Raw genomic sequence first — 13,150 nt, forward strand, 5'->3', positions numbered from 1 at the left:
CTAAGTTCTTCATGGCAAATGACTTGCTTAACTCAATTTTCAACTCGTCAATTTTGCCAATATCTTGACCAACAATCAACATATCATCAACATGGAGCAAAATAATAATAAGATCACTATAAAAAAATTCTTAGTAAATACACAATCATCTGAAATGATTCTTTTATACTCATGATTCATAATAAATGAATCAAACTTTTTGTACCACTGCCTTGGGGCATGTTTTAACCCATATAAGCTTTTTTTAAACTTACAAACCATGTGCTCATTGCCTTTGACTTCGAAACCTTCCAACTGCTCCATATATATCTTTTCATCCTAATAACCATGAAGGAAAGCTATCTTGACATCTAGTTGCTCAACCTTTAGATTCATGCTTGCAGCCAAACCCAATACAACCCGCATGGATGGCATATTCACCACATTTGAAAAAATTACATCAAAGTCAGTGCCTTTCTTTTGCCCAAATCCTTTCACAGCCAATCTTTCCTTCTACCTTAGCCGTGGGTTCTTCTCTTCAGTCTTCAACCTGAATACCCACTTGTTCGTGAGTGCTTTCTTGTTCTTTAACAGCTTCACCAAATCATAAGTGTGGTTCTTATGCAAAGAATCTATTTCCTCTTACATAGCTTTTAGCCACTCCTCTTTGTGTTCATCGGTTTGAGCTTCTTAATAGTTCTTTGGTTCACTCCCATCTGTAAGCATGGCATACTCATGAGGTGGGGACCTCTTGGACGGTTGACTCGCTCTGGTGGATCTTCTCGATTGAGGCTCAATTGGCTGTTCTTGAGGGGGCTACTCCTTCTGTTCTTCATGTTCAATATCACTAACTATTTCTTCTTGGCCCTGCACATCTCCCTCATCATCATGCATCATGGGAGGAAGAGCTAGATCTACATCAATAAGATCACCAACACTAGGCTAAGGCTTTTCAACCTTTTCAAAGTCTTCAATTGTTTGGTCTTCAAGAAAGACCACATACATGCTTCCGATCACCTTATCGTCAATTGGATTCCATAACCTGTATCCAAAATTTTCATCTGCATAGCTTAAGAAAATACACTATTTTGCCTTGTGATGTAGAGTGGGTCACGGACAGTTTCATGGCCAAGATGGATCAGAAAAGGGCCGGTCGACGACAGAAGTGATCCGGACTGTCGGACCTTAGATCGGGCGTATCTCACAATCCGGAATGAGTTATCGGGCGTAAAATATATGATTTTGGGGTAGAACGAGCTACTTTAGCCAACCAACCCCGCTACGCTAGGTTACGCAAGCCGGATTTGCGAAATACCCCTGGCTTGATGGTCGTTTCCCTATTTTAATTTCGTTTTTGCTATAAATAGTAAGTTTTAGTTTGATTATAACTCTTCATCTGTCGGGCTTTAGGAGTTGCGTCCAACGTGAAAAGAGCTTAGAATAATTAGGAGAACGGTTTAGTGAAGCTAAATAGGACACTTACTGTTTTTGGCCGTAAACCTTGCGCACTAGTAGACATCACGACCGTCTATAAATAGTAGGTTTACTATTTATATTAAGTCGCTAATTCTAGGAGTTTTAGTTGTAGTTTACTTCTGATTTCTCTCCCATTGCTTGGTATCCCTATTTAAAGGGTTGTGAACTCGTTTATTGGAATTAATTAATCAATTTTGAATTTATTAGAATTTATTTCTATTTGCTGCTTTCTTTCCTCGTGGATTCGAGAAGTCTCTATGAGGAGTCCAGAGAGGCTTTGTGGATTCGGAGTAGTTATCCTCTTGAGGAAGACGGTGATTGACCTCATCACGTTCATCCCTGCGTCACCTTGTCATCTAGTTTAGACCGCTCATATTTGGGAACATGCACAAATGCTCGGCAACCAAACACCATTAGGTGTTCATAGGAAACATCTTCTCCGATCCATACCCTTTCAACAACATTTCCATTTAGAGGAGCTGAATGAGATAGATTAATCAAGTAGCGAGCGGTACGCATAGCCTCTTCCCACAATGATTTTGGCAATTTGGCTTGTGAAAGCATGCACCTGATTCTTTCCACAATAGTGTGATTCATCATTTTTGCTACATTATTGTGTTGTGGAGTCTTGGGAACGAATTGCTCATGTCGAATTCCATGGCCTTTGCAATACTTGCTCAAATGGCCCAATATATTCGCCACCATTATCTGTGTGTATACATTTCAATGATTTACTTGTTTTCCTTTCCATTATAGCATGAAAATGCTTGAACACATCCAAGACTTGGTCTTTAGTCTTCAAGGCATATGTCCATACATTTCTAGAAGCGTCATCTATGAAGGTAACAAAATAAGAAGCACCGCCTAGAGTTTTCATTTTCATGGGACCACAAACATCAGAATAAATTAATTCTAAAATATGTTTTCTTTGGGGAGCATTTTTATGAAATGAAGCTCTATGTTGTTTTCCAACCAAGCAACAAGTGCAACTATTTAAAGGCGTACCTTTTATGTCAGGAAGGAGTTTCTTATTAGTAATGATTTTTAGGCCCTTCTCGCTCATGTGACTCAACCGTTTGTGCCGTACATCAATAGAAAAATCATTCTTTGTTATATTCATCTCGGCCCTGCATAGCTGTGCTTGCTTCTTGTATAAAGTGCAACACCTCTTGTCTCTTGCCACCACAAGAGACCATTTTATAAGCTTCCATTAGCCGCCACCAAAATGATTGTTGAAGCCTTCTTCATCCAATCTTCCCATAGAAATTAAATTAAGGCAAAGATTGGGTACATGCTTCACATCCTTAAGAACCAATATGTAACCAACATTGTTGTCAACATGCACATCACTCATCCCCATAATTTTTGAAGAGCCACTATTACCCATCCTCACAACACCAAAGTCCCTTGACTTGTAAGATGTGAAGAAGTCCTTACGAGGAGTAGTGTGATATGTAGCACCGGTGTCAACGACCCAATTTGTGTCTTGACATGTGAAATTGAGACACGCTTGTTCACAACCCGAGAAGATAATAATATCACCATCTGAAGCAATCGCAGTTGTGTCCTTCTCTTCTTGCTTTCTCGTCCTCTTTTTCTTTCCTCTTCTCCTTTTTGGGCTTTCGACACTCATTTTGATAGTGGCCCGGCTTGCCGCAATTATAGCAGTCAACATTATTTCTTGACTTGGATTTGCCTCTTGACTTCTCACAGTAAGGGGCTTTTCTGCATTTACTTCTCCCCCGATTTTCTGCGATAAATGCTTTTGATTGAGTGGAACTCAAGAATTTCCGTCTTGTTTCTTCATTCAACAAACTACTTGTTACTTGGCTCATTGTAACAACTCCATCTGGAGCGGAGTTACTTAGAGACACTAACAAGGTCTCCCAATTGTCGGGCAAAGAACTGAGTAATAACAAATCCTGCAACTCATCATTTAACATCATCTTCATATAAGAGAGCTGATTCACAATACTTCGAATTTCATTCAGGTGCTCTGCAATTGAGCTTCTTTCTTCATATTTCAAATTCACAAGCTTCCTAATCAAGAAAGCCTTGTTTCCTGCGATCTTTCTCTCATACAACCCTTCCAATTTCTTCCAAGTGATTGTGCTGAAGTTTTTGTAGACACATGATGAAAGACATTATTATCCAACCATTGTCGAATAAACCCAACGGCTTTCTGGTCTAGTTTCTTTTACTCATCATTGGTCATGTCTTTCGGTTTTGCCCCAACACCTTCAACGGGTGCGTACAAGTCTTTGTAATACAATAAATCTTCCATCTTGGCTTTCCAAATTATCCAATTTTTTCCATTTAAACTAACCATTCGACTTGTGCTTGCGTCTATGATTCACGCACGAAATAATTAGAACCAAACTCGGATCTTTGATACCACTTGTTGGGAAACCATACAACTTTCCCTTCTATGTGCAAATAACCAAACACCTTTAGAGAGAGTTGGAGCAACATTTGGGGGTTTTCTTTCATTTTAGTTGCTTGGCCAAAAGACCAAAATACCCCTCACACACATGTGACACTAAAAGCTACTTAAGCTCACACATGTGGGTCCCACTCAACATGAGGAGGGACCCCAACAGAAAACTGGTTTTGATTCAATATGCATAGCTGCTTGATTATCACAATAGAATACCATAGGGAAAGAAGACTCAAAGCTAAGCTCTATGTTTAATAAGTGAGAAGCAAAGTAAGTTTTCCAGTACCACGAACCATCGTCAAGTGATACTTTGCCTCAGTGCTAGACTTGGCCAAAACAAGTTGTTTCTTGATTTTTCCATGTTATGAAGTTTCCATCGACATGGTGCAATAACCAGATGGCAATTGCTGGTCATGGACAGAATGAGCCCAATCAGAATTAGAGTATATAGTAATATTAAGATGATCATGTGGATGGAAAATTCAGCTTCCAGATGAATTTTAAGATACCATGTATTTTGATGAGCAGCTTCCAAGTGTGGGGCAACCATAGCTTAAGATATGTCTACCTAGTGATAGTGAGATAACATAGCTTGTTGCCCAACTGTTGATTTGCAACAAAATCATCATATGCACACATGCGTGCGTGCGTGCGCACATACACACAAAAAGCTTGAGGAGATTGTTTCAGTCCATATATTTCTGTTTTTTAAGATGATATATTTTTTCTCGTCCCCCTGTAATAATGAAATCTGAGGGTAGAGATGGAGACTTCTTGCAGTGTACCATGTAAAAGAAGTGGTCTTAACGTCAATTGATGAAGAGTCCATAATTTGTAGCTGCAGTAGAGAGAATCACCCAAACGAATTTCATTTTGGTGGGGTCAATGTCTCTTGATAATCAATTCCATAGGCTCGGGTTACATCAATAAGCTATTAGCTCTATCCATTAAAAAATATTAGTTCAATATTTGATAGTAAGTACCCTATTGGCTTCTTTTGCTCAGGATGATTTACAAGCTTTCAATTACCATGTTTAGGGCAGCCAATTCCTCAACCATGGCCTCTGTCCATTCAGGTACCCACAATGGTTTAAATAGATTGGAAGCAATATGATTTAAAGAGAGGGCTGAAACCAAAATATTATATGAGGAGTATTAGGCGTGATATAAAACAAAAGTATTTATGAGGTGATGAGTAGAAGAATGAATCCCCTTTTTACAGTAGTAGGAAGATCTAAATGAATCACAGAATGATGTACTAAGAGTAATTTCAGGACTGTTATCTGGTAGAGGCTCTTGAGTGGAGGAGGCAAGAGACACTGACTAATTCTTTTGTCTTTGTAAGCTATAACATCCAAACATTTATTTTTGTTGATCGAGTGCCTTCAATCTATTGCCCAAAGGAAGAGTTTTTGACTCAATCGATAGACTATAGATTCGATCGAAATATTCCCGGAAATTCATGTTTGCTTGTTGGACGTTGTCAATTCGATTGATGGTTTGTTGAGTCCTGTCGATTTGAACGACAATACGAACAAGTTTGCGTAAGCGCGGGTTTTGTTTCTAATTCTGTACGGAGTGTATATATATATGACTCCTAATGGGGGTTGGGATTAATGCGGAACGTAGAGCTTGAGAGCCAAAGAGGTTTTAAAGGGATCTAGAGTTTCAAATCTGTAAGTTGTTCCATCTCTTGTAATTCTTCTAATATAGTGGATTGTTTGTCGCTTTATTCTGTGGTTTTTTCCCGCAAGGGTTTTCCCCGCAAAAATCTCTGTGTTCTCTATGTTTGCTTCTTCGTTTTCGTTCTCTATTGTGTGTTTGATTCTATCTGAGGTTGTTTTCGTGCCTATTAAGGGGTTTCAGTGCCCAATAATTTTCAATTTTATTGTTTTATTTTTTAACCTCTGGTAGATGAATTAGGAACACCAATTTGGGAATAGAGTTAAGTGGGTTGAAACAACCGTTTTCAAAATGACGGCAGCATTCTGGAACCTCCGTTGTATGCATTGTGAGGCTAAGGAGTTATTTATTTATTTTTTTTTCACGAATTTCAGTATGGCTTGCATGGTTGTAATTTGTCGGCCATTTTGCTGTTGTGCTAAGGACAAGCAAAGTTGGATTGATAAGTTGTAGGGAATGATGGTAAAATCTAATTGATAGATGTAAGTTCTTTTCAATTGCTTTATGGAAGACTCCCTACAGATGAGATGGCTGTTATTTTCCATGTCCAGCTATTGGCTTAACATTTCCCATTTCAAAGTACTGATCAAAGTAGGTGTAGGCAAGCGTTTGGTTTCAGTTTCTTTGTACCATATGCCTCCAAATGCAACTATGATTTTTTCACAGGTGATGCCGTTATCAGGATTCTTTGTGAGCAAGCTTTTAAGGTTGCCTTCTCATTATGCAGCTGGTTTGATATTGGTCGGATGCTGTCCCGGAGGTGCGTGTTCATACACTTACTACCTACAATCAGTATTTAAAATGTCGGTATCGCGTTACATATCGCATCCTTGGGATACAGATGCATATCGGTTATCTGATGAGATATATCGTTTGTATCGGGTAATTTATCGCACTTTTTTGGGAAACATGGGATAACAATGGGAAAGTGGTTGAATTTTTCAATGAAACTTCAGGGATTGTTAAAAAAGACCTTAATACATACTTTTAAATCATAACATCTCAAAAAAGAAGTGCACATAATAGACTTCCTTTGTATATGATCCTAAGATATGCGTTGTCTGACTGAACTAATGCAACTATATTCAAATTGAATGCATGATATTTAGAGTGTATGTGATAATCATTTCATCAAACACTCCTAAATACTTCGAAATTAGTCTCAATTGCAGTTGGTTGAAGGGAAATTTCAAAAATAAAAATAATTTTTAATTAAAAATGAATTTTATTTTTCAAAAATTAACAAGGACTTGTCAGCCCTCATACATGCTTGATTTCATGTTTGGAGTGTAACATTGTAAGCAATTTGGGAGAAATTGGGAAAATTTCAAAATTTCCCCAAATAGGACCACCTACACTCAAATTTTGAAATTAGAGTGTATGTGATGATTATTTCATCAAATACTCTTTAAATACTTTGAAATTAGTCTCAACTGATAGCTGTTTGAAGGAAAATTTGAAAAAAACATGGAGAACATGAAGAACCTATGGATATCAAAATCAAAGCTCCAACTCCATGATTTTTCATGCAAACATGAAAAACAAATGGAGTTCTAACAAATTGACACTGATTTAACATAATTTCAATAAAAAAGGGGATCAGAAATTGAAAATGCTCACCGGATCGAACATGTGAAATATATCAGCATTACCTGTGTGTTTCGTATCGCACAAGTGGGATACAAGATATATCGTGGGATATATCAGCCGATATCGTTGATATTTAAAACATTGCCTACAACTATTTTTTTAAATATTGACGATATCGGCCGATATATCCTAAGATATATCTTGTATCCTACCTGTGCGATATGAAATGCACAAGTAGTGGGATATATCCCACATGTTCGATCTAGTGAGCACTGTTGATTTTCGATCCTTTTTTTTTTCTTCTTCTGTAAATTATGTTAAATTAGTGTTAAATTGTTACAAATTCATAAACATGAAAAAATTATGGATTGGGAGCTTTGATTTCGAGATTTGGAGGAGATGGGCATGTTGCAGAAAATTGAAAAAAAAAAATTCAAAATTTCTCAATTTCTCTCAAATCGGTTGCAATCCGTGTCCAAACATAAAATCAAACATGTATGTAACTTGATCAAGTGATTCTTCTTTTGCTTCTGAATGTATTGCTTGTGTTTCCGCACGTCTTCTTACATTTATGAATAAACTTTGAATGTACTTGTATCAGTTCAGTTAGATAAGCATAAATTAGGACCCCATACGTAGAAAACATATTATGTGCACTTGTTTTTTGTAATGTTTTAATTTATAAGTGTATTGATGTTTTTTTTAACAATCATTGAAGTTTCATTGAAAAATTTGACCAATTTCTCAATGTTTCCCCATGTTTCCAACAACAACGATACATTATGCGATACAACCGATATATCCCATGTGATAACTGATACGTATCCGTATCCCAAGGGTGCAATACTTAATGCAATACTGATATTTTGAACACTGCCTACAACCCATAGCATGTGATTCACATGCAAGACATGTATTAGCCATCCGAGTGGTGTATAAGTGGGCCCACTCTGAAAATCATGTGGTGCAGAAATCAAACAGTAAGGTATTCTGTAACAGTAATGGTGGCCGTAACGGCCATTACAACGTATTTTTTTATTGAAAAAAAAAACCTAAAAAAATGTATCTGCCCATAACGGACATTTATAGGGCCGTTACAGCCTTGTTAGGGGGCGTAATGGGCCGTTACGGGTAATTTTTTTCATAATGGCCATTACGAGCCCGTAACGTGTAATGGTTGCCGCCACTACCTTTACGTGACGGCCTTTACGGTCCCGTAATGGCCGTTATGACACACCATGGGACAATCTGTACTCATCAGGTGAGCCCAACATGTACACTGAATCAGACTATTGGCAGGTCTGATTTGAAATGTCTGTTTTTTTGAACAGTGCAGTGTCCACCTTATTCACAGCTCAGATGCTCCACACACTTGACACGTTGGCATGTTCTGGGTTGTAGTCTGAGAGTAATATGCATTGAGTTGTAGGTGAAATCATTCCTCACGTGTATTGTGTTGTTAGTTATTCTCCTTTTGCAGTTTCCATCCTTGCTCTTACTAACTTCTCGTATCCTCTTCTTTAGGAACGGCCAGTAACATAGTCACTTATTTAGCAAGGTACGCTCAGTCTGTATCTTTCTGGAATGATGCATTCAGAAAGTCACATGCGCTTTCATTTTGTATTCCAGAGGAAATGTGGCCCTTTCGGTGTTGATGACCGCTGCAAGCACTGTATCTGCCGTGGTACTGAAACAACCACTACCTTTTCATGCAATATGCTTTCCTAAGTAGTTTACTTCTAAGGCATGACGATGCCACCTCTTCTTGAGCTTTCTGAGTGCAGGTGATGACTCCTTTCCTCACAGCAAAACTTGCAGGGCAATTTGTTGCGGTAGATGCAGCTGGCCTCTGTTTCTCGACACTGCAGGTTGTAAAAGTGGTAGTTCTCATTTGAGAAGTTCTAGCCTTCTAGGGAAATATATGGCATACATGCTGACATGGCCCACATGTAAAAGATCTGGGCCACTCATTAAGTTGGCCTGCTCATTGTGTGGTACACGTGTATGAGTAATAGACATCTAGGAGAAAGATGACCAACTCTCTGTGTTCAACTTATGCATGTGACCCACCTGATGAGTGGACCAGCCCAATTTCTGGGTCATCGATTGTTCAGGACAGGAACTGTTTGATGGGTGGACCAGAGTGGCATGGATTGCAATGCTTTGGTGCTATGAACTGCCTCCTCAGTTTCTCTTTGTGCAAATTGCTTTAGGCCCTATTTGGTAGCCACTTAAAATTGAGTTAATCTCATTTTAGTTAATATCAATTAGGGTCTGTTTAGCTAAGGGATCCTGTGTAATTGGGATTAATTCTAATCCTTATTTTGGCGGGCCCCATCCTCTTTGTAGGATTCGCCGCACTAAAGCAGTGCTTTCCTCCACATAAATGCAATTAGTGCTGTTTTTGGTTTTCTTCTTTTTCTATAAACTTAATTGCATTTATGCAGAGGAAAGTGCCACCTTAGTGCAGGGACTCCTATGTGGAGGGCAGTGGGGCCCATAAAAATCAAGATTGTGTGTGTATATCCCTGTACAGTTGTAGTGCTTATTCCTAAAATTATTTTTTTTCCTATTATGTAGTTGTACAACTATTTATACAGCTACATCTCTGTATTCTACACTGTATCTACACCCCATCTATCAATGGAATTGTATACCTCTATTGATATATGATTTTCACTAAGTTCTGAATGTGATCGATGAAGTATGGAAGAGTCTAAGTCAGAGATGGAAGTGATGATCGATGAAATATGGCATTACGATGATCGATGAAGTATGATGATCGAACAACTTCAAATTCTGGGCGAAGAGCCATAAAAAATTCAATTACTCGGAACTCATTTTGAGATTGTTTGATAGCCTGGTACTAGGGCCATCTTTAAGCACCAGGTCCGTAAGACTGCCATCCATTTTGTTCGTCCAGGGCATTTGGATGGCATAATCTCTCTTCCTTGTATGAATATCTTGCTGACTTAGTCACACGGTGTTTCTCATTTCTTGCATCTCATCTCCGAACTCTCAATGATGTCGCTTAAACCATCTCGAGTTTGATGGGGAGTGTGTGTATATCCTGTACAATTGTAGTGCAGCTACATCTCTATATTTTTACAATTATATTTTTCCTATTATGTAGTTGCACAACTGTTTATACAGCTACGTCTCTATATTCTACACTGTATTTATACCCTATCTATCAATGGAATTGTATATGGTTCTCACCAAGTTCTCTGGGATTAGACCTAATCCCGATCATACAAGATTCCATATGCAAATTGACCCTAACGTATTAGAGATCATAGTTTATAGTTTATATAAATTGTTGGTTTTATATTAATCCCTAACAAAAAAGAAAAAGATCACAAATACATTGTTACGATTAACTAAATGCGATGAAGTCATTTTTTTAAATGGCAACCAAACAGGCCCTTAGCATTCATTTTTATTTTTTACTTCCATAGTGTTTCTTTAGTGATGGTGAGGTGCATGCAGGTTGTGCTCGCCCCTGTATTGTTTGGTGCTTTCATGAATCAATATTTCCATGGTGTGGTCAAGGTTGTCTCCCCCATCATGCCAGTCATTGCTGTGGTAACCGTAGCCTTTCTCTGTGGCAGCGCAATTGCACAAAACGCCGCAGCCATCCTTATATCTGGTTGGCAAGTGGTGCTTGCTAGCTGCGCCCTTCATGCCTTAGGCTATTTCTTTGGCTATATACTTTCAAGGATGCTTGGGCTCGATGTCTCGTCTTCACGCACCATCTCCATTGAGGTCGGCATGCAGGTAATGGACATTCTTGATTTTAAATCTTAGGGGCAGGTATTTTACCAGAGGAATTATAGCTGGTCCTGGCAAATGTACAGTTTTGCTGTCCCAAATGTGGAGCCATGGCTCAATCTGATGTTGTCCTCCCATGGATGGGGTTCCTGTTAAGTTGTTCAAAATCAGTTACATAACGGCTGTTATGTAACAGTAACAGTCATAACCATTACACATTACACCATTACACGGCCGAAACAGCTTTAATGGCTGTTACAGAAAAAATAGGTGGTAACAGCCCTATAACGGTCCCGTAACGGCCTCTTAATGTACCATAATGGCCCCATAACGGTCTCATAACAGTTTTGATTTTTATTTTTATTATATACACACACACACACACACACACACACACCACCCGTATCATAACGGTGGTGGCTGTTTGTAACACCCTGATTCTCATGACCCGAGGACGATCGCTCGAGTACGAGAACCCGAGGGTTACGTTATGAAATGAAACTATTATTCATCTAATTATCGACACATTTCATATCATCGAGAAAATAACTACTGTATAAACTACTAAAAGGAGTTCAACATACGAGAATAAAAGTATGAAGTAAAGCAAGATCCCACAGCAGGGGATTTTTAATTACAATTCCCAAAGCAAGCAAAACTAAGATAACGTCTGAAAGCATGAAAGTAAACGGATCCTATGTCATCAGTGAAGCTCTATCGGCTCAACCAGGTCAGCATACTGTCCTTCCTCTCCATACTCCTCCTCAACTATACCAGGGGTGTCGCCATAGACGCCGTCTTGCTCCTTCATACCTGTGTCTATTTGGTGCAACTGCACGATTGGGTGAGTGAAAACTCAGTGGGAATTTCCCTCATAGATTCAACTATAATACATCATTCCAAAATAGGTTAACAATTCACATTTGATTCATACGACTATACAACTACATATGCATTTGCATGTATGCATGAATGTATGTTCAAGTCACAGATCTGGTTATGCACATCTAGCTGTCAAAATGAAAGACCGCCCGAGGTAGATAAACTACCTGGAAAAGGCCATGAAGGTGAGTGCGCCCAAGGATGATCTGACTCCTGGAATAATACACGGGGTACACCCGAGGAGTGTCTGATCCCGGAATAGCCTCATGTAGAATGAGAGCGCCCAAAGTGACTCAAATGCACAACTCTGGTCATTCAACTGATCTAACGGTAAATCGAGCAGAATGTGGCTCACATTAAGCACTCGGAAAAGCTCACATGTCATGCGTGAATGTCATGCATCATGATACTCACATACATTCAATAGAATTTACCAGATTATTCTCACAAACATGATCAAGGTTCAACTGAGGCCCATAAATGGAGTATACCTTACCAAGTTCTCACAACATCCCACCAAAGGTGGCATTTCACACTTAGATCTCATTATACAACAATGATAATAGATGGATACATCATGTCATATGTCGTTACTTGGTAGAATATAACTCCAAGTTGGACCATTACTAACATGACTTAAAGAGTACAATACCAAGTCCTAATCACATGTTTGTCACACATAGAAATCAAGTAATTAGACATTTGCATATTAACTCATTCTCAACATAACCAATTAAGAATGAAAGAAATAGCGTACTAGTTCAAGACTTGATCATGCACATTAGCTTCAAATCAAAATGGTTCAAGCATATGAAATGGCTTATGGAGTGAATTTACCATTTAGATAGAAGCAAGATTTACTACTTCTTAACATACTTAATGAAATGTACATATAACTAAGCAAGTCTAAATATGGAACCAAGAGTATGATGTGAATTTCTACCAGAACAATAAGATATGAATATTCCCACATGGTTGGTGAAATTAATTCAAAGGAAGCAAGACTAACACATGCACAATTAATATCTCTACAATTTCGAGCTTAACACTATCTTAGAATTTAATACAATGAAGAAGCTATGGGGGATATCCCTCACCTTGGATGGGTAATTTCTCTGATTTTGACCGTTCTTATGAGGTGAGTGTAGGGATCCTAAAATCTAAGTAAGCATAAGTTTTAGACTTCCAATCTCAACTCACTTATAGACTAATGTTTACATGAATCTCAACTTCTACTCACTTGTTAAGGTTTGTTAGAGGAAGAAATGTTTCCCAAAATAGACAATTGCTGGTTGTACCTGGATAAGATGTAACAAGACATTTGTAAGTCAC

General features: G+C 38.4%; 1 protein-coding gene across 1 annotated transcript in view; it reads left to right on the forward strand.

Moving 5' to 3' along the window:
* The window catches only part of LOC131241162 (probable sodium/metabolite cotransporter BASS1, chloroplastic), a 41,303-nt gene that overhangs the window by 15,407 nt on the left and 12,746 nt on the right, over positions 1–13,150 (forward strand). The window contains exons 3-7 of the mRNA XM_058239867.1: positions 6,242–6,335; positions 8,690–8,723; positions 8,795–8,849; positions 8,950–9,033; positions 10,655–10,942. Coding sequence (XP_058095850.1) covers positions 6,242–6,335; positions 8,690–8,723; positions 8,795–8,849; positions 8,950–9,033; positions 10,655–10,942 — 555 coding nt within the window. The remainder of the gene's footprint in view (positions 1–6,241; positions 6,336–8,689; positions 8,724–8,794; positions 8,850–8,949; positions 9,034–10,654; positions 10,943–13,150) is intronic.

This window comes from Magnolia sinica, chromosome 1 (assembly GCF_029962835.1).
Source record: "Magnolia sinica isolate HGM2019 chromosome 1, MsV1, whole genome shotgun sequence".
Taxonomy (NCBI): domain Eukaryota; kingdom Viridiplantae; phylum Streptophyta; class Magnoliopsida; order Magnoliales; family Magnoliaceae; genus Magnolia; species Magnolia sinica.